General features: G+C 32.1%; 1 protein-coding gene across 3 annotated transcripts in view; it reads right to left on the bottom strand.

The window, feature by feature from the left end:
• LOC141455225 (WD repeat, SAM and U-box domain-containing protein 1-like) overlaps positions 1–22,521 on the bottom strand; it is a 24,220-nt gene extending 1,699 nt beyond the window's left edge. Inside the window, exons 1-19 of one of the 3 annotated variants that reach the window (XM_074130132.1) lie at positions 22,385–22,521; positions 21,329–21,500; positions 21,094–21,245; positions 19,706–19,791; positions 16,341–16,469; positions 15,899–16,146; positions 15,615–15,803; positions 14,926–15,059; positions 13,699–13,867; positions 12,969–13,114; positions 12,056–12,261; positions 11,608–11,718; positions 9,008–9,105; positions 8,829–8,919; positions 7,264–7,358; positions 7,065–7,191; positions 6,847–6,981; positions 5,679–5,823; positions 114–3,740 (exon numbers count right to left, since the gene is read on the bottom strand). In XM_074130132.1, coding sequence (XP_073986233.1) covers positions 3,725–3,740; positions 5,679–5,823; positions 6,847–6,981; positions 7,065–7,191; positions 7,264–7,358; positions 8,829–8,919; positions 9,008–9,105; positions 11,608–11,718; positions 12,056–12,261; positions 12,969–13,114; positions 13,699–13,867; positions 14,926–15,059; positions 15,615–15,803; positions 15,899–16,146; positions 16,341–16,469; positions 19,706–19,791; positions 21,094–21,245; positions 21,329–21,500; positions 22,385–22,521 — 2,586 coding nt within the window. In that variant the 3' untranslated portion in view covers positions 114–3,724. Of the gene's footprint in view, positions 1–113; positions 3,741–5,678; positions 5,824–6,846; positions 6,982–7,064; positions 7,192–7,263; positions 7,359–8,828; positions 8,920–9,007; positions 9,106–11,607; positions 11,719–12,055; positions 12,262–12,968; positions 13,115–13,698; positions 13,868–14,925; positions 15,060–15,614; positions 15,804–15,898; positions 16,147–16,340; positions 16,470–19,705; positions 19,792–21,093; positions 21,246–21,328; positions 21,501–22,384 lie in introns of those variants that run through there. The other 2 variants (XM_074130133.1, XM_074130131.1) reach the window with 2 other exon arrangements.

Here is a 22,521-nt window from a genome sequence, read left to right as displayed (position 1 = left end):
AGTTGATTAGCAATGTCATTTCCAATGATGTCTGGGCTTCAACTTTACGATCCAACTCTAACCCCAATTGTGAATTACGTTGTAAAGCTCGCATGAGAATCTCCACACAAAAATAAAAATAAAAAAGCTTCTATTTGGTGTTAAATACATTATTTTTGGAATGATTATTTAATAATTTTTATGTTGTATTCACATATACAAAAGAAAACATAGATTAAAATAAAAATTTCATCATTTGTAAAAAGTGCCAATAATTATAATCAAACCAAATTGTACTTTCACAAAAATTTTCATTTTTTTTGATTTTTAATCTATAAAGGCAACCAAACATTGTTTACACAGTCATTAAATTATTACTACTACATCTATATTTTCAATTCTTGATTTTAATAAAATGAAAAAATTATAAAGGCACTTTAAATATTTTCCTTATATAAACAAGTAATTTCTATTATCTAATGATTAACAAGATGTTGAAAAAGTTGCTTTTGGTAGGTTTTTTATAAAGAGTACAATTACTCGTAAGTCACAATAGGTAGGTTTTAAATGTTAGGTTATTATAATAATGAAAGCATAGCCAACTTTAATTTTACACGTATGTAGTTGACTTATTATCATTTTTAAGGAAACAGTAAATTAAATATCTGAAATATAAGTTGTATTTTTTTTTTATTCGTAGTAAAATTAATAATACGTCCGTTAATTATTTTATGCAATAATGCATATTGACCGCTGCATGATATGAATTGACGAATCTTTTACTATAAAATTTTAAATTTTAAATGAAAAACTGAAAAAAAAGAAGTTTTTTCTTTCACTAATTCAAATTTCTTCTAATTTTAATAGACATTTTTGTAATAATAAATTTATTCAAGATTATGAACACTTTTACTCAAGTACATGCTTTGAATTTTCTCATCGCTTAAAATATTCATGTAGTATTGAAATATAAAAATATATGAATTTTATTTTTGTGTGTAAATTTCATTATATCATGAAGTCCATTTTTTAGATGGGAGAATAATAAAGATAAGACCCGTGTGTTAACTCAATATTAAAGAAGTTTCGAACCTAGAATTAAAGAATCTAGGTAATTTCTATTTACTTCATAAATGGTAGGTAAGCCTTGTTTTCAATTAATAGTATTAATAATACAATAACGTTGAAAAGTGCAGGTGTTTATAGTAGGATATTTCAATAGGCTTGTTTATTTCCTAAAATCGAGAAACATACGGGCATAGCTCACCAGCAGTTTCTTTGAATTGGCTACCGATTTCGAAGGTGGACAATTACTCCACATTAAGTGGAACTCCATTATAACGTCCAATGGATAGCGGAATAAAATCCTCTTCGGTGTGCCCCCCCCTACGTCATCAGCTCCTCTGGAGCTGTTACAGAGATGATATAAAAGACTTTTCGCCTCCAGCCGATATTAACCATGCCCCTTTCTTTAATTTTGGATGAGTAAGTAGAAAAAGAGGAGGGTGTCACTTTTTGGGAAACATTGGTGCAATGCCAGGGCCTTCTGCTTTTCCTAAGATTTGCCAGGTGTAACAGCATCCAAACTTCTTAGATTCATCTGAATATAAACTTAAGCTGGAAGAAAATAAAACACTGGCCAACTTTTAAAGGCTCTTATAAAGAAGAAATCTCGAGGATAAAGAGAAATCTGGGGTTTCAGGTTGAAAGCCTCAGCAGGCAGGAGTTGCATTAACACTGACAACCGAGGAAGCAGTAGGTCCCTCTCACATTTTCGCCAAATATATATGAAATATAATATAATAATAAATATATTTCATATACATATATATGAAAATAAGCCGCTATGTGTAAATGAATGTATAAACGACCGTTCGTCTAAATACCCTCAGATAACTAAAACAATTTTTTTTAAGGTATAAAATTAGCTTTCATCGCGAAACAGCTTTAGGAATGTTCCTACTTGGAAAGAATATGAGACATGCATAAAAAAGATTTCAAAAGTAGCCCCTGGAAGGCCAAAATAATAAGGTGTAGAGCATTTGGGTGACGTCAAGTTGGTTTCTACAAATTTCTAGACGAAGTGTTTTAGAGTTCAATAAACTTTCTTCTCAAAAATGACATTATTTCTAGAGGAATCGCCCCCCCAAGAATGTATTTATTTACCTATTTCTTTAATCGTACTATTCACAACTATGTATTTTATTAAAAATCTCATTGTTAACCTAAACATTGACTAGATCTTTTATTAGCAATACAAATGAAACGAGGAGTAGACCCACGCAGTGTGTCAATGTAAGTAAAAAAATTTAAACAGAAAATAAGCACTAATTTCAATGGAAACAGTAAGCATTAACAGTTTACCAGACTGATATAGATGTAATGCAACCCGTTGCCGCATACTTTTAATTTGATGATCGTGCTCAGAAACACACTTTTTTGTTCTCAATTGTTTATGACTGCCAGATGGAATCAAGTGTAAGTTGTATGTTTGGAAATAAAAATTATCACACTTGGCCACGGTTTTTCCAAAAAAACTCCCGACGGCTATAACCGTCATTTCTCTATAGATGCACAAATATTTCGGAGCGATAAGGCATGCGAAAACGCATAAAAAAACAATTGATCTGCTGTCTGGCATGCTGTACCTTGTTTTTTTAATGTATTATTCAATAATTAACAAGTGTATGCGTTAGTACACTTCGTACTAACGCTGTACTTTTTTTTATTAATTAAAATGTGCACGACGGCTATAGACGTCAAATGTGCAAACAAAGATCGGACGGCTATAGCCGTCATTTGCGGCAACGGGTTAAAGCAACAAATCATTAAAACAGGAATTTAAAGTCTGAGGCCGAAACGAACAGCTGATTAAAGTGTCCACTTATTTTCGTCTTAGAATGATCAAAGAAATTAAAGCAAGACATTACCAATGCCCTATTTATAAGCCAATCCTTTCCTTCTAAATTATCTCGTTTTCTTTTTGAACATTTTCTTTTGTCACTAGTATTTATTTTTCGCCATAAAATTATTGTCCATCTTTGTTGACAAATAATTATAACACTGGTTTTTCAACAGATCAATCAATAAATGAAATGCTTTCAAAAAACAAAATTTCCTAAATGAAAGCATAAATAAATGAAATATTCGAGAAAATATAAATAGCCTAATATTAACTAAATAAAGCAGACAAATTTATAGAATAAAATTTTAATATAATTTCATGTTGAAATATAAAAATAAAATCTACCATTCCCTTTTAGTCTTCTTACCGAGAGTCAGCTGACAACGTTAAGGTTATATTCTGAATTGGTAAAAAATCTCTCTACTCTATTGTACAATAATCAAGATATAATATGACTAAATTTTAGAATTTCAGATTATTTTATTATACATAATATAATTTTCTGTAATTGTTTTATTGCTTGAGTTTTATTTTTTCTTGAACGCAACTTTTTTTTTATAATAAATCGATCAAGAAATCGATTTTATTTCCATTATAATTAATTCGTACTTTAAATGGTTAGGTAAAAATAGCATTTTTCAGTGAAATTAATTAAAAACCTTAACTGGATAAAATCCTATTTCCTGATAAACCATTTTCTTTAAAGTTTTTAATTCTAGTAGCGCACTTAATGTCACTTAAACCGTGTTGGTTATATCCTGAATGCTTCCGTATCCAACCAAAATTGGAAATGTCCAGCCAGTCTTGCGCTGCCTTGAAGTTACTTCGTAGGGGCCTGGTTTAGCCAATACAGCCGCTAGGATTACAGACTCTTATTAGACTTCTCTTAATCTCTAAAGCACAAATATGGTGTAACTAGCTCTGTGTGAAAGTCTGTGAGAAGTTTTCTTAACTTTAAAACGCTATCTTGTCTTGTATTGGCACTGCCTCTTACCCTGGAGCTGTTAGAGAGACCTCACAGAGTCATAAAGTGTATGAAATAATTACTTTAATGTCAGTAAATATTGCCAATTATTGTTGGATTTTATACGAGGTGTGGCTATTAAATAACAAGACTGATGCTGGCTACAGAAGAACTATGCATGCGCCAAAATCCTAACGACGGGACAGCTGTGCGCAGCGTGAAGCCTTCTCTTTCGATTGCCGGCGTCTGACGTGAGTTGTAGAGAAATCTGTCTGACCGGAACCTGACGTGTTTGTGTAAGAGGTGTTAGTTATTGTTTTGCCGAAAACATGATAGACATGTAGTAGAGCAACGAATCGTCGTGAAATTTCACATGAAACTGGGTAAAACCGCTACTGAAACTTATCTTTTATTAAAAGAAGTTTATGGCGATGCATGTTTATCATGTGCGCGAGTGGTTCAAGCGTTTCCAAGATGGCCGAAAAGACGTCAGAGATGATGACCGCCCGGGTCGCCCTTTCACGTCCAAAACGGATGAAAATATCGATTATAATTAATCAACATTACTACTTAACTCCGAGAAAGAATAAGGAAAAAAAAGACCCGATTTTTTTGGAAGAACAAGTCAAGGGGTTTCTCCATCAAGACAACCGGCGCCGGCTCACACTGCATTGTCTGTCCAAGACGACGTTTTTCTAGCCAAGTACAATATCCCAGTTTTTAGGCCATCCGCCTTATTTGCCCTGACCTGGCCGCCCCATGTGACTTTTATATCTGTTACTCAAAGTCAAATCTGCATTGAAAAGGAACATGATTTCAGTCCGTTGAAGCTGTGTGAAAGAAAAAGCGGCACGCGTCATGCAGGAGCTCACTGGTCCAGCACTGTTTCGAACAATGGTAAATTCGCATGGAGCCGTTGTAGGGATAGGGGAGGGGTGTATATTGAAGGTGATAATAATTAAATATGTATAAATTTAAAATAAAATGTTTTACAACAATAGTCTCGTTATTTAATAGCCACACATCGTAGCTTAAAGAGAATCAAGTTCGTTAAATATATAGTACCCGAAATGAAATAATAATTTTAAAGTGAAAAAGCCACGGATATACTTCTCAAACCAGCCCACTCCAACCTCCAGAATTAACTCTGGAAGCGCTCCTGGGAACAAACCTTATTTTAATTGAACCTATCTTTCTCCTACCACTTCCATCAAAACTAAGGTCTATTTTTCTGAAAAATGCTATTTTCCATAAGAAATGAGCGTAATTGGTTGGCCCACTAGAAATTAAAATGTGAGGAGATTTAGTTTTCTACGATGATTGTTTACTTAGACCAGCTGATTCGTTCTCTACAAGGTGAAATGTATGTTTTACAGACATGGCTTCATTTTTCCACAATAAAGGAATAAATATTTATGAAAGAAAACCATTTACCTGAAATTTTAACCATTTCTTAGAACATGAGAAAAAGAAAAAAGAACTAAACTTGATAAATCACAGATTTATAACAGCCTAATATATGGCACATGATTTTTCGCCTTTCAATACGCCCAATAATAACTTGGAACAATAAAAAATAAAATCAAGTTATCAACAATTTTTAAAATAATAATCTTTTCAATACTAAATCTCCCCCAATATAATTTGAAAATTAAATAGAAACAATTTTTCTTTATATCACAGCACAGTCGTTCGAAAAAAACTTTTTCTTTTTTTCCTGTTTTAGAATATTCGGTGCAATTATAAATTAGAATATATAAAATTTTTTGTTGTAAGTGTCACAAAATATATGCATGTGTGTGAAAGTAAATGGTAAAATAAAATAATCACTGTGTAAGATAGGTTGATATTGCCTGCCTAAGTTCAATATTTGGTTCCAAGTTTGTGGTTGTAAGGCAGTTATTTGTCATCGGACTGGTGCTGTGTCCATTTAGAAACCAAGCTTCAATGGCTGAACGTTCGTAACTATAACCATCTGAAAGAAGAAAGAAAATTAAGTTTAACCAGTTAAGCGTGGAATTTAGTTTAAAAAAAAAAAAAAAAAAAAAAAAAAAAACAGTATGCGGAATTAAAATCAAACCATGACGTATATACACGTCGAACGCAGGGGGCAAAACAACCAAAAGTTTACGTCATAAAAGTCACTGCAATCTCTGGGGGGCTTGAGATTACCAGAGCATTCTGTGCTCATTCAAAATCTAGCACCGCTTCACGTATGCGTTGCTGCTAGTTAACTAGGGAGACGTAAAAGCTTTTACAAGGAAGAAAAGAGATTTGAATTCTGTGCAAAATGAAATCAAGCTCGTACTGAGGTCTGCATCTCTGACTAAAAGGTAAAAACGGGCACTGCACAAGGGTTGAGAGCTTCTATTTGTGTGCGTAATTCCCAATCTCTAACCACTTATCATTTGGCTGATTCCGTATAAAATACTCAGCAGTTCTATTGGTAAGATAAAGGAACATCCCCACCAAATAATATTCTTATTGTATTTTATTAATATTTCGAGTTTTTATAGTTAATGGCAGTTTTATATTTTTCACAATGAGTATCCACGTCGAACGCACTTAATTGGTTAAGTACAAATTCTTTCTATGCATAAAAACGGCTTCTTTTCACTTAAATCTATTGTGAACACGAGCAATTTTAATTGTGTCGTAATTTTACGTACTTAAATTTTCCACAATCTTATACTTTGTACTGGAAAGTATATTTATACTGAAAAAAAAAAATGGCATCAATATTTATTCAAATATAGAATGTTACTTAATGAAAAGTCGATTCTTTAAAATGGTATTTTTGTTTGGTTGATATTGTCCGAAAGCTAATTGCAGAAGCCGTTAGTGGCAGCTAAAGACTAAAAATTAAACTTTAGTAAATACCAGTTCTATGGACTTGGAGGACCCCCACCAATATGAGTATTTTCTGTGAAAAAAATAATTTTTAAAATTCGACACTATCGTAGTATGTTCTGGTATCTTATAACAGTCATTAACCAACCTGTAGCAATTACTGGATCTCTCATCAGCTGATGGGTGATTGGACATAAAAATTCATGGGGAGGTTCCACACCATTCACCTCTTTACGTAAATCTTCTAACCTGGCAGCCAGTTCAGCTCTCTGAGCTTCATCATCTAAATAATTAGAACATTTTAGTTTTAAAATCAATAAACTTGGGCTATTTTGTTAAGTATTATTCCTGAAATATCAGTAATACCAATATTGAGCTGATCCAGTATTTTTGGAATTGAAATTTGTAAAATAGCTAGGCCAGTCAGATTCGACGGAGCTATATTGTATATCTCTAGCCATTTGTTCACATTATCCACTGTCCATTTGGCCACCTATGCAGCGAGAAAAATAAAATAAATGAAGTCGAATAAATAAATATATCAGGTTAATAAATTAAAGCTTACAATGTTTTGTGAATGTTTAGCTCCTGCAGCTAGGAACGAATGAAACGCCAGATCTTTCGGTAGTTCCCATATTAAGACACTTTTATCCAATGAACCTATTAAAAAAAATATTGCATGAAAACTATTACTCACAAGTTTCTAACATTAATATTCTTCAAACTCCGAATATTAATCAAAATAAAATATAATATAAAAATTAATACACCACAAAGTTCAAAGATGATATCGCAGAAACTATTTACGAGCAAATATCAAAATATTGAAAAATCTATACATTAGCTGATCAGCTGAATTTCTTAAAATTAGAAAATTTAGTTTCATATTTGATTCTACTGTTTTAATACAGTTACCAAGACATTCGAAAATGGCGCTTGAGAAGGTTAGTCTAACCACCCTACTCTAAAACAATATATCATGTACATCTTTTTTAGTACAAAGGGAAATCGATTTAAAATAATTTTTTTTAAAAAAAAGTGAATATAACCACAGGACCTACTCAAATTATAACAATTTAAATTTTATCTCCAATCATTAATATATTTTGCACTGAATTTTATTGGACGTTTTAATATCGATTAATTCTGCGATAATAATCGATAATATACTGCTTTCTCATAACTATGCGTCTATGCTACTGTTTAAATTTGAAAGTACGTTTTCAAATTATATCTATCGTGATTCAACAAATAATTCGTTCCAGAAAATAGTTTCAAATAAAAAGTAATTTATATTTGAAACATAAACAAACAGCATTCCAAAAAGAGAGAAAAACAAAATCTGATATACTGACACGACTGTCTCTTACTATAATAAATTGAAGACGTTCTATACATTTTTTTACAAACTATAACTATTTCAAACATATCTACTTTTTACTATTACTATGTAGTTTGTAAATACCTGACCATTATATTTAAAAAAAAAAAAAGCTATCTCCCACCCATCCAACAGAAATATATCTTTAAAAATAATTATATTAAAAAAAAAAATCGATATAAAAATGAGGGTACAAATTGTTATAGAACCTTTATACTTACCCTGTATCGATTAGAAAAAAATAGATTACTTAACGGATGAAAAAGATGTATTAGCATTATTTTACTAGCTAGTTTTGGTTCTGTAAACGCGATTGGTCAAGAAAAATCTTCTTCATGTTTCTTATATTGAATGCTTATTCATAATTGTTTTTCAACGTTACGGTTTTTCGTGCAGTTTTTGACGATCAACCCTTATACAACTGTCCTACCGGACAGTTTTAATAATAATAAGCTGTGACAATGATTTATCATTGTTTCATTGTTTATTAGTGTTATCGATTAGTATATTATTTATGATATTTTTGGAAATAGTAAGAGATGAATTTGACCAAGCAGAGCAAGAATTTCGGAGATTTATCGAAAATTGAGGTAACCTCTCTTTTTACTAAAAACTACTTTTTAATGTCGATTTTTTCTACGTATTATACTTTTCTTCTCTAGTAAGAGACTATTATTAATTACTGAAAGTTGAGAAATGGAATTAAAGTGATGTGATTACTTGACACACACACACTAGACAGTGTTTACCTGTAGCAAGTAAGGTAGCATCCGGTGAAAATGCACAACAGGTCAATATTCCATCATGACTTTCAACCAGATAGCGACATTCTCCTGAATACTGTTAGCAACAAAATATTTTTAAAAAGAAATAATATGAATTCATTTAACAGTAGAGATAAAAATATTTTTGAATTAAATTTGCTTACAGCATCCCACAGTCGACATGTTTTATCAGTACCAGTTGATGCGATCATTTCGGATAACTTCGGCGAATAACGAACACATGTTACACTACCTCCATGACCTAAATCAAGAAAAAATATATGTGGCCACTTGAATTGTAATCTGAGTAACTAAATTCCTCTTTTTTTTCAGGAAGAACTATCCTTATTTACGATTCCTAATTGCACACTGAGAGAATTCTATCATTATGAAACAGATCACTACAGGTTTTCGTAACTAACAAAAAATATTGGAAACACTTTTATAATTTGCTTAAATTTTGGTTACGAATTCAAGATGAATATCCAACCCTTATCAAAAAGGTTATGCCATTGTTACTTCCATTTGCAACAGTTTATTTGGCTGAATGTGGATTTTACACCGATGATTGTAATAAAAAATAAGTTTTGAAGAGATTCGACGTTCCTTCAACAAAGACTTTTAACCAATTCTATTCATGAAAGAATTAATAAAAAAGAATCAACGAAAATAAGCAACAAAAAAGCCATTATATTTACTTTGCATTTTAGGACCACAATTAAAATATGTTTTTAATAAATATAATTCTAATGAATTTAATTTTCGTAATTTTTCAATAGCTCTGTATATATGATGTCAAATAATAATGAAATCAAACTACTTATACGTCAAAGTAGGCGATTATTTTGAAAATTTTTATATAAACTGCTCCACAAAAAAAGTGGCGCACTTTGAAAAAAGCGTTTATTTTTGTTTTATAACATTTCGGGGAAAGATTATTAGTTTTAATTATTTTCATAAACCGTCTGGGAACAATTAATCGAATCAAGGCCCAAAGTTTCTTGTAAATAGAGACGCAATTCCTCGTTTAATCCCCTTCGGTCTTTTTGTGTAAACAACAACGTGAACTTCACCTCAACAGTAAATAAATTTATTGACCTCTACAGTTGCGTTTCGACTTTTTTCAAGCTGAAAGCATTGCGAACTCTCAATTACAGCAGAGCAAGTGGCCCGTATTATTGCATTAGTTGAGGATGGACGGAGTCAGCGGTACGCAGCACGAACGTTAGGGTTGCCTGAGACCACCGACCGTAGAGCCATCCATCGTTACCGGGAGACAGGCCTCTGCACTCGCAGACAAGGTTCGGGTCGACCAAGAGCCACAGAAGCACTAGATGACCGATTCATTAGAATTCACACTCTAAGAAATCGTACATCAACTGCTTCTGAAACAGCTCAAACACTGCTTACTGTTCGTGGAGTTTCAGTCAGTGCCGAAACCGTACGAAGAAGGTTCGCTGAAACGAATTTACGCTCTAGGAAGCAAGCCACAGGACCATTGCTCACCGTAGATCATCGGAGAGCCGGTCTAGAGTTCGCTAGGGAACACCGCAACTGGTCTGAGAACGATTGGAGAAACGTTCTCTCTTCAGACGAGTCCCGTTTTGCTCTCTATGCACCTGATGGGAGGCAACGAGTTTACCGAAGGCCTGGGAGCGCTACGCTCCGTGCAATATTTCTGGTAGACTACCATTCTGAGGTGGTTCAGTGCTGGTGTGGGCTGAGATTTCTATGGAGGCTAAGACTGAGCTCCACGTGTTCAACAGGGCAATCTTGAATGCAGATTTGTTTGTGAGGGAAATTTTGCAGCAATATGTGATACCCTATGCACCATTTATTGGGGAGAATTTTATTTTTATGCAAGATAATGCACGACCACACACTGCCGCCTGTGTTGTTCAATATCTATAGGATACTAGCATTCCTGTTTTGAGGTGGCCAGCACGCAGCCCGGATTTAAATCCTATTGAACATCTTTGGGATGAGCTGGGTAGGCGATTAAGATGGAGAAATAATCCTCCCAGAAGCTTAGAAGAGTTGCGAGGTGCTCTGGTGGAGATACGGAAGGAATTAACACAAGATTTCGTGAGAAATTTAATAAGGAGTATGCCGAGGAGATTGGATGCAGTAATGCGAGCAATACAAGTTACTAAAATTCTTTTTCTCTTTTTTGAATCGGAAGAAATACATTTTTTTTCCAAACTCATATTTTGCCGAGAAGTACTTTTTTGTTAAATTAAAGGTTTCTATTTCTTTTAGATCATTTTTTATTTTATTTTAGCCTTCCCGTAACTTTATACTTCTTATATTTGCTAACTAAAATAAAATGTAGAATAAAAAAGTGACAGAGAAAAAAAAATAACGCATTTTAAAGTGCGCCACTTTTTTTGTGGAGCAGTGTATTATAAATTATATTCTGAACAATTTATTTTTATAACTGCGATTGCATTTAATACAGAAGATGACTTACTTAAAAGAAAAGACTATTTACAACTTAAGAACCGAATTTTTTAAAATTACAAATATGTATTTTAACTTATAATGTACATTATAAGTCCATTGTTAAGTATTTTCAAGATTATCCGTGTAAATACAGTATCGTGCTGATATCATAACTTTTTTTATATTATAAATAATAAAATCAAGTATTGGGTAATTTAAAAAAATATATTGAAAAACTGAGAAACATTCATATAGATGAGATGCGATGTAAGCGACTCAATATGCGCCTAGTCTTGGAAAAATAAAATAACAATGTAATTACCTTTCAATGTCCAAACCAATATGATCCTATTTTCTTGTGCTTTAACCTTCCAAACTTTGATAAGACAATCATTTCCACAAGTGGCTACCTCATATTTACCACCTCGATCACCTTAAATGAAATAAATCTTATGTATATACTCTCATGACTTTCTTTTGACTAAAATTATGACGCACACAATTTCTTAAACTAAACTTAATAGTATACACCTCATAGAAAAGAGGATTATAGTCACATTCGCCTCCCCATTCCTGAACACGTACTAACTTGTATTCCAACCGTAGTGAAAAAACAGATCTCTTAAATTCCCCTGAATTCTTCCAAAAATATATTTTTGCATAAAGAGAAGAGCTACGCTACTGGGAATTCTTAACTCTATATTCGAGAAAAGTGATGTGGGATGCTGATTTAAGAGACAGTAAAAAAATATAATAAAACTAAATCATACCTGAATACTGAGCATGTGGAACTTCTGAAAAATCCATACTAGTGACGCCTAAATCGTGTGCATCATCTAAAGTATACACTGGATTACTGGCTGTAGAAGCTAGATGATAAAGACGACAGTGACCATCAGCAGAACCGGAAAGAATATAATCTGATTGTGGTGAGAACGCCAAACACGTCACTCCTTCGCCATCGCCCACAAAATTTCTGTTTAAGTAAAAAAAACAGGAAGTTAAATTATAGATATTATATATGTGTTGTTTTTCCAACTACCGTACAGAAAGTAAGTGTTCACCACATAGTTACGAAAAACGAAAAAGTCCTTCTTTGCAACAACACCTTCCGCCCTTTTATTGATATCACTTTTAAAATTATAACCAATTTGTATTTCACATTTGTTTAGTTCTATTCTGATATTTATTTATACAAAAAAACACCCAAAAATGGTGTCTTAGTTGATTTATTCTATTTTATCAATAAAAGCAAAGAAACTTTAGTTAAACCTAACCTTTACAGTTTGTTTTAATTAAAAACATCGTTACAATTTGAGAAATTCTGTGTTAACATTATTTTAATACTGCCTCGTTTCCCGACTTTTCTATCAACTACTGATTTTTTGTTGTTGTTTACTTTAAATATTTCCATTTGAAATTGTCTCTATTTATTGCTATTATTTTCTCCATTGTTACCATAGCAACCTTTTGTTTGAACTTGAAACAATTTTTTTCGATGTACGACGTATTTTTTTCCGTACAAAAAATATTGGCTGCAACGGTGCGGAATGATTTTTTAGTTTTAGAATCACTTTCCGCACTAGTGACACAAATAATTTTTTTTTGTATCAAAGTTTATTTTAAATTTAAAAATAATAATAATAATATATACTTAATATAAAATATAGAATTTAAACTAACCCAACATTTTGTAGTGTCTCTGTATCATAAATTTGTATAATATCATCATCTCCTCCAGCAGCTAGATAATTTGAATCAGGCGAAAATCGGACACACTTGACACCAGAACCGCTTACGTGAAATCCTGATTTTCTTGGAGTACCAGTCTATGCAATGTAATAGTAATAATAAAAAAATCTGTGGTATGAACATTTATACAACTTTATTTTACTATAATTTCAAAGGTTTCTGACTCACAAATTTTATTTTAATTTCCGAACATTTGAGCCAAATTTAATTTTAGTAACAGTTCTTACTGTTGGTAAAACTGTACACTTAAATGTAACTATAAAAGTTAGTCTACCCCAGTAAAAGTGTTACTTCCGGTAAGGAATTTCCTTTAGTCACGCTTTGAGCAACATATTTAACCCTTTTTAATTGTACACAAAAGATGGGGCCGTATATTACACAAAAATGTAGCTTTAGAGAAAAAATAACAAACTACAGTACCTTTGTGATAATACACATGAGTTTTATTTCAAGTTTCCATTATTAAAAAATTCATTCCTGTGTTATCACATGGTATTATAGGTATCTAAAATTAATTATGATTTTCATTCAAAAAACCTTAAAATGAAACTGGAGATTAATCCTAGGAGAACCATAACTTCTTGCTATTATAGAAACTGTATAATAAGCCTATATCTACAAGACAAGAATATATATGCAAACGATATAAATCAAGAATTACCTCTGGATCCCATAGAATTGCGGTACCATCCAATGAACACGATGCCAACAAACCAGTTTTATGGCAAAATTCAATTTGATGTATGGAATATCTGTGGGCTTCCTCTATATCGTGTACTAATCGCAATTCGTCTAAACCACTCCATTTCCAGATCATAATTCTATGATCGCTGAAATTAAAAATAAATAAATAAATGTTTAGTTCACTTCAGTGCCGGATCTACACCTAAGGTACAAGGGCGAAGCAGTACTCCTAAGATATACAAGAAGATTTGACAACTGAAAATGCCTAATCACATTCAACATTTTTAGTTTTGACTTTGTTTCAAGGATGAAAGCTATATTCTCATTGAAAAAATTATTTTTGTACTTTTTAATACTTAATTTAGTTACAATCAACGCATTATTATACTGTAAGGCAACAATTTAAATATGAAATGTCCTCAACACACTCAGAGTGGGGAAGTTACACTTCAACACAATATTTTCTATTAAACTAAGTCGTCTTGGAGAAGATCGCGAGGTCACTAACTATATTTTTTTGAAGATGTCTAAAAGTGTCCTGAAAGTAAGGTGTTGTACCAGTGAATTAGGATGAAATTTAAATTAAGATGGAATTTTCTGTAACAGAGTTGAGAGAGAATCTATCTCTAACAATGGTAAAACGATTGTTCAGGTCTACGAGTATGTGAATGGTTTTATTAGGCATAGAAAGGAGCGTCAACTATGAAGAGAATAATTTTAGACAGCGAGTACAAGATTCTTTGCAGATTTAAGGTTCAGTTGAATCCTACAATTCGATGCCTTAGAAATATACCTTAAAAAGCTTTAATATATTGTTATTTACAAAAAATATGTCTTTTATTGTCCATAGAGAGTTTTGATCTGTTTATAGTTTTATTTTTAAGCTTTGGGAAGCGTTGAGTTCTATTCTCTTAAGTAGTGTATTAGATCCAATAACGAACATATAAAACATTTTATAAAACCCAAGGAAATCTAGAATCGAAATCTATCCAGTACACATCTTAGATTAGGGGTCTGCGCCTCTAACTTCTGCCCAGCTAGAGCCTATAATTGGAAGGAGTAAGCATACATTGTTCATAAAAAATATTTCCTAAATAGATGGGCTCAGATTTAGGTGAATAAATAAATTTGCACTTCAGATATAATAAACAAATTAACATATATTATCAGCAATAATTTTTCCTTTTTAACAAGATTAACTTACGTTCCCGCAGTGACAAAATAATCTTCATTAAAATCCACAGAATTTATTGATGCGGAATGTACGTCCATTTTATGAAGCAGTTGCATACTTCGTTCATTATGAGATTCATCTTGCAACGATTCTGAGTTAGGCACCTATGGAAATTTTATATGCAAATAAGAAATCTGGTTTTAACATTACACGACTTACTTTTCTTACTATTATTCCCAAGATTATACTACTATATGTTTGTAGGTAATTAATTCGAAAATAACACTCTTGAATGAAAAGTAAAGGGACTATTTTCGAGAAATCGAACAATCCATAAATAAAGAAGTATTTTCCTGTTGAAAAATGTTCTTCCAACATGATTTTTAGCAACAACACAATTAACTCCTGAAACCAGGTAATAAACAAGAGATAGAACCGTATTATTTCGGAACTTTTCACTCGCATAAACTTCGATTTGGATAATATTTAGAGAAAATTTATTTTTAAGTCATTCTGAGGACCCAAGATGATGTTAGTAATAATTATTTACATTTTAAAATTCGTAGTTTTAAAAATAAATTCAAGTTATAACCTAAAAAAAGTTGTAGTAAGAGAGTTGTAATAGCAATCATAATACAAACTTTTGAATTCATAGAAGTTATTAATGGCAACACTGAGTATACAGCTTTATTTTTTGAAAAGACAAGAAAAACACTTACTAATTGACTATTAAAAGTAGGAAATTGAGAAAGTTCTGAATCCAATCCTAAAGCTCCTGTTAGATCCCACACTATCACTGTTCTATCATTAGAACCAGTAACTAATAATGATTGATCCGAAGAAAAGGCACAAGAAGTAACATATCTGGAATGTCCATCAAGAGTTTTCAAACATCTGTTCGTGGAAAGCTGAAAAGAAGATAAACAAAAAAAAGGTTATAAATTAGGTTACAGTTCGCAGTGATGCCAAGATTTTTAGTAAAAATTAAATAAAATTAATTCACCTGCCATATTCTAGTGGTCTTATCAATTGAGGTGGACGCTATTAATTCCCCATCTGTGGAGATTCTAATCTGTGTGACAGCCGAATGATGTCCTTGCAATTTGGCCAACAGAACTGGCGGGCTAGGTGGTAACAGTAATGATGTATTCTTCCCCGACTGGCTTGTTGAAACTTGCCACACTCTTACGAAGTGATCATTTCCGCTGCTGACCATTATGTATGTGCGTTCAATTAAGCTGCTCTCTTCAGCTGGTCAAAAAAGAAAAGAATGAAATGAACACCATTGGTAACCAAAACGTACAGTAACAGTTAAACAAAAAACAAAAAAATTCTTCTCTGGCCAACAAAGAACCCTCAGTATACTGATTTAGTTCGTTTTCCTAATCAGAATTTAACGAAGACAAAAATCATAAAAAATTTTAACGGAAATAAAATTGGCTTACCCATATGAACCGTGTACTGATTAGAAAATTCCAAAGAATTGATTCCAAGATCATGAGCATCACGAATTGTAATTAAAGCTGGATCTATATCCTCTTTGGCTGCTAGTGTCGACCAGATTTTATAACTTCCTGTATTATAAAAATAAAATAAAAAAAACAAGAGAAAATTATAAGATCGAAAAATAAATGAAAGAAAAAACAAAATATTTTGCATAAGTAATAAGCATACTTTAATTTAACAAATTAATGGAATAAAATACGTTGAATTGAATAAACAATTAAAACAATATAAGAGAGGAATTCACAGGAGAAGCTAATGCAAACTAATAGATCAACCGAGATGCTGTTGAACTGGTTACCACCAATTTAAAGTAATCTTAAGTTTCAGGTCCTAAAGATGTTTATCAACGAAAAGTAACGAAATCAATATGGACATTAAAAAAAAAAAAAAAGCCAGAATATCAGCAAATAACCAATGCTTTTGGGTATTGCAGAAAGTTTTGCGCTTCAAAGAAATTGATTAAATTACAAAGACGTCATAAAGGTGGATTGCCACTTGAACCTAAAATATATCAAAAGTAGGCGGACATATGGATGCTGTTAAAAGCTCTTCTCGAGAAGGAGAAGAAAAAAAAATGGAAATCACCGGCAACGATGGCTAGATAATGTGGTAGAAAGGAAACGAATGTTTGCCGACATATACAGGTAGATGCACCATTTCGCTACGAAGACATAATATTCTCCACCAACATATATGTGCTTAAATCTATAGCCGAGCTAGCAATGTATTAATATGAATGTATTTAAAAGTTATTGAATGAATTCAAGAAAATGATTAGAGAAGGATTACGTGATTTTAATTTCGGTTAAGCTATAAGGATGGCAGGAGCATGGAGTACTGATCCATCCATTAGTTGTAAGTTTGTATGTAAGTAGTTGTATATAGTAGAGGGATGAGTGTGTGAAGCGAATGTATTAAAACTGTCCGGTAGGACAGTTGTATAAGGGTTGATCGTCAAAAAGTGCACGAAAAAGCGTAACGTTGAAAAACACCCAACTTTGACAATTTTTTTCTCTTTTTCTATAAAAGATAAAATTCCCAAATTTTCTTTAAAATAAAGGGCAAACCCTCCTTTACAACTGTATTTTTTTCGTAATAACATAGATTAATTAGTTTTCGAGAAAAACGATGCGAAAAATGCACAAAAATTACATTTTCAAAAATTGTTGTTGTTCTTGTTGTTGTTGTTGTTGTTGTTGTTGTTGTTGTTGTTACCTTTTTTGTAAACTGCGTAGCGCCTAAACGCACGAACCGATTTTCATGAATGAGGTGTCATTCGATTCGGACTTTTATGTAGATGTGCCTTTTGGGGGTCTCGATGCTGTACATCGAATGGGAGAGGAGTTAGCCCCCTTTATGTAAGGCCCCCTCCAAAATTATTAATACTAATTACTCTGTAAATCTTAGCCCGATTTTGAAATAATTTGGTAGGATGATAGAGTTAGGGCTCCTCTACGTAACATTAAAGCGGCGATCAGCTCTTACACTTGTTAAGGGAAAGTATAGCAATCGTTTCAAATTATCGACACGAGAACCGATTGTCATGAATTTATAAATAAGAATGGAGAGTGAGTGATACTCTAGTGATAAGCACCTAGACGATGCTGGCTGTATGGCGAAAGCCAATGCCAAAAAATGGCTAGATGATGTTGAGCAGGATCTTAGTGTATTATGAGTGAGCAGGTTTAGGAGGATAAGTGTTGAGATGTAGTTGAGGAAGCCTAAGACCCTTAAAGGACTGTGGTACTACTGAAGAAGAAGAAGAAGAAGAATACAAGAGAAAACTACACTTGCACGATTTCCTTATGTTCTCACCTATTCAAACAAGGAATTTCCAAACTTATGAGTACATTACAATCAAGTGTCACGAAAGGCAACACCATCACAACAAACCCAGAAGATTACTAACTCCAGATTACTGGCGCCAAACATTAGTTTGCTCCAAGAAAAATTTAGTTCCATAAAAAAAAGACGAAGTTATTTCCATCTTTTATAACTCTCACAACAACTCTCTTCTCCACTTTCTGAAGAATGTCCAGAGGTAGCCCAAAAAAAAGAAAAGTCGAACTATCTCAAAGAAACTTTGTATTTCTTGGCCTCAATCAATCATTACAATTGTATTTTCGGGATATTTCAACGGGTATTTATCAGTAAAAAAAAAAAAAGTTAACAAAATAACGTGGGGTTAACCACCAGGGATAGAAATAGCTTGTTCTGCCAGGGAAATCTAGATTCATGCGCCATCACTCTGTTCTACATTAAATCAAATCCAATAAGCTATAAAGAAATAAGTAATTTTCAAAATGTTCATTTATCAAGTTTAACCACAAGTTTTTATGATAAGGTATTAAACAAAAATCAATTAAAATAAATGGATAAAAACAGTTTTGTCATGAAAAAACTTTCATTATTAATTCATCGGTGCAAAAACTACATTATTTAAAGTGAGGATGATTTTTTTTTTTTTAATGAAGCCAAACTAAACTTATAATAAAAGTAAATTAGGTTTCCTTTTTTGTATTTTACAATCATAAAATTAAGGTCATTACGGGAGGGGGGGGGAAGAAAAATCAGGAATCACTCACCGAAATGATCAGCCTGTATTTAAAATGTTTAGAAATTGTATTAGATATAATGGTTTAGTCAATAAAAAAATGTTATTTAAAAAAAATTGAAATCATACAAACTAATTATTATTAGTTTTATAATTATAATTATTTAGTTTTCAGTGGAAGAATTGTATCAGCCACTTTGAGGGGGGGGGTGGGTTTATATTTTTACGAACATCACGACCAAAAAACTGAAATAACCCTCAATATTAACTCCTAACACAGACACACCATTTCAGTACATCTAGATGGCATATCAATTTATTTAAAGCACTTTACTATTTCTACTCCTTTTTAGTAAGTTATAAAAAAAATATTTAGAATAAAATGAACTATTTCTACTATTTTTTTTTGTAAGTTATAAACAAAATTTAATTAATTCATATAGTCTGGCTGAGTTTAACAGGTGAATATTTCTTTAGAGCTTAAATGATTAATTACAATCGATAGCTGATCGATCATACACGAAGATATTAAATCTATATTAAGTGGAAAACATCGAGGTCATGGACAGTAATACGTACGTGTGATGCAATCAAATTAAACTGTTACATTTTCAAACTAAGCTATTTATATTTTACCACTTTTTACACTAAAAATGTAAAATCAATTTTAGCATTATTTTCAAATAAATAATTTGGATTATTTATACATTTTATTTGAAATCAAATAACAAGTTTTATGTTGTAATTTACCTGTCATGTCTCCAGTAACAAGTAATAATCCGTCAGGTGAAAACGCTGAACCTTGGATGCTTTCATCATCGTGGCCGTTAATAGTTCTGAAAAAAGTATTGTTACTTTTTTAATTTACAATAAATATTTTTAACAGTAAATTTTACTTTCGTTGGTAGGGAAAGAGATCAAATTTTAGCAATGTAATGCCACTAAATTTCAGAACATTTTTTAAATGATTGTTATTAATAGAAAGATTATTGCTAATTAAACCGAAATTACGCTTTAGAGGAAACAAGAAAGCTACACTCATTCTTCGTCAAAATGTCCTAAAAATAATTTTAGTACGAATTATTCAAATATTACAAGTTAACAACATAATTTGTAACCACAGAATTTAACCTTAAAAGATATCCTATCCACCTTTCAAAAAAAATGCCCTCAAATGAGTTTTTTTTTTTCCTTGAAGAATGATAAAAAGTTGTAAAAAACTTGTAAAGTACATATGAATGTTACAGAAATGTCTAGGAGTAGGAGCAATATACGAGAAAATTAACATTTATTGAGAAAAAATAAAGGGAATTTTCATCTACTCGATTTTAGAAACACCATTTAACCTCTCACATAGTTAGAGACCTATATTACTGAAAAGCGATAATTTAGAACTAATCAATTCTCCCATTCTACCAGATGTATACTTAATTCAATTTACCAGAAATAGTGTTCAAAAAAAAAAGAAAAAGAAAAGTAGATTAATAGGACCAGTAAAGCTAATATGTATTGTGGTACTGGGTTCGATTCCCAGTCTTAGGCCATGGATTTTATTTAATGGTTAATAAAAGAAATTTACAATAAAGTAAGTTTGTTAGTCGCCTCCGTCAACGACACCTAATTTGGTGGTTGGACGTTAAGCCCGCCTGAAAAAATAGGCAATTACTTTACTTTAATACGTTTTAATCATTGTACAAAATATAAGTAAAATTTCTTCTCCATCTTTTCCGAGAAAAAGTAATAAGGCAGAAAAATCTATTCAAAGAAGTGGTACTTCATACAGGTCGATTCTGACCACAACCGGGTTTTTGGCCGTCTATGACGTGGCGTCCTCTGATGACACTTAAAAGAAATATCAATTCTGAAGTATGTGCAACTTTTCTTCCTCATTTTACAGTTGCTACACTTATAAATTCGAAAACATATTCCTCGTTCTTAGGGGATCTTAAAATGGATACTTCCGATAGAATTTTCATGTCAAAAATGTGCACGATTACAATAACCTCTTATAACTAGCACAGTAAGGGAAAGTATAAATTTAATCCAAAGAATATTTATCTAAAATCTAATGGACAATCTTGTTGAGAGTTTCAGAAATCAGTTTTTTTTACAAACTATAAAGGAAAATATAAAATTACTTAATAAGTGAATAGTTGGATGCATTTATAGACCACACGCATAAAGTTCCACCTTCGCCTGCACTAGCCAAAAGATTGTCCTTTTTAGAAAAACAAACTGTTCTCACACCATTACCATTAGCTTGGACTAGAGAATGTAGACAATGACCAGTCTGAAAAATTACAAAAAATAATAATAATTAGCCTAGTTTCAAGAAATACTATTTGAGTCAGTAAAAAAATAATGCTGATTTACCCTTAAACTCCAAAGATTTGTATGACCATCAACTGATGCTGACGCTAATATTGGTAACAAAGGGGAAAATCTAACACAAGTTACTGAATACTTATGGCCGACAAGTGGTGAATAAGAAGTTTCAACAAATCCTAGGCCTTGTTTCCATTCATAAACACAAACACTTTTATCACTGCGAAATAAGAGGAACAATTAAAAACAAAATATAGATGGAAACTTTCTTTTTAATTATTTACTGATAACATTTTTGGCGTAGAAATATTTAAAACAGAATGTGCCAAGTCTTGTACTCGTAAAACTTTTTTAACAAAGCATTTTCTTTTGATGGCCAAGAAAATGTAAAAGAATTCGAGTCGAATACAAGTGAATCTTCTCGGATTATCACACCTGTGACAAGGCAAGTTCCAGAATAAACGGAAGATCTGGCGTAGCTTCTATCTTACGAGACCATCTAAACCAGTGATGAGCTAATTTTTTACGCATTTACGACTTAATAGAAAGAAATTAAACTCAAAAAATGTGTCACTTAAATGATTAAGCACAGTTGCATTAAGAAAACTTAGGCTGATTCGAAGGAGGATGAAGATGTTCAAGAAAGAAATGGGAATAACCGAGATTAATGAGGTAAAGAAATAAAATGATACGGACTACCTCGAGAAAACCTCCACAAAAGTATCACAGAGAGAAATAGTACAAGGTTTTCTTATGAAAGCTGTTGTGGGGAAAACCCATAATGGAAGAGGAAATGATTGAGGAAATAGCTGGGCGAGCACTTTGTAATGGAGTGGAATGACAAGATTATCACGAATTTATCTCTGATTTCAGGCGAATTCATTACAAATTTATTAATAAATTTTATTTTAAAAGAATTCGGGACGAATACAAGTGAACCTTCTCGGATTATCACACCTGTGACAAAGCAAGCCGTAAAATTTATTGCCTCAAATACTACCATTAATCTTACCTGTGTACACAGTTTAGTGATTAAAACATGTAACTGAAAAAAAAGGAGATTAAACTTAAATTTAAATGAATAAATACTTAAGTCTTATATACCCAGAACCAGTGGCTAAATAACAACCGCAGCCAAAATCACAAGAGATCACATCACTTGAATGGGCGTTCAATTTTTGTAGGACGGATACAGTTTCAGTATTAAATGATGCCGACGAATTTGGTAAACTTTCACACAT

This window comes from Rhodnius prolixus, unplaced genomic scaffold, assembly GCF_049639745.1.
Source record: "Rhodnius prolixus isolate KJV_2025 unplaced genomic scaffold, Rpr scaffold_33, whole genome shotgun sequence".
NCBI classification, from domain to species: domain Eukaryota; kingdom Metazoa; phylum Arthropoda; class Insecta; order Hemiptera; family Reduviidae; genus Rhodnius; species Rhodnius prolixus.
This window is presented reverse-complemented; position numbering and strand designations above follow the sequence as displayed.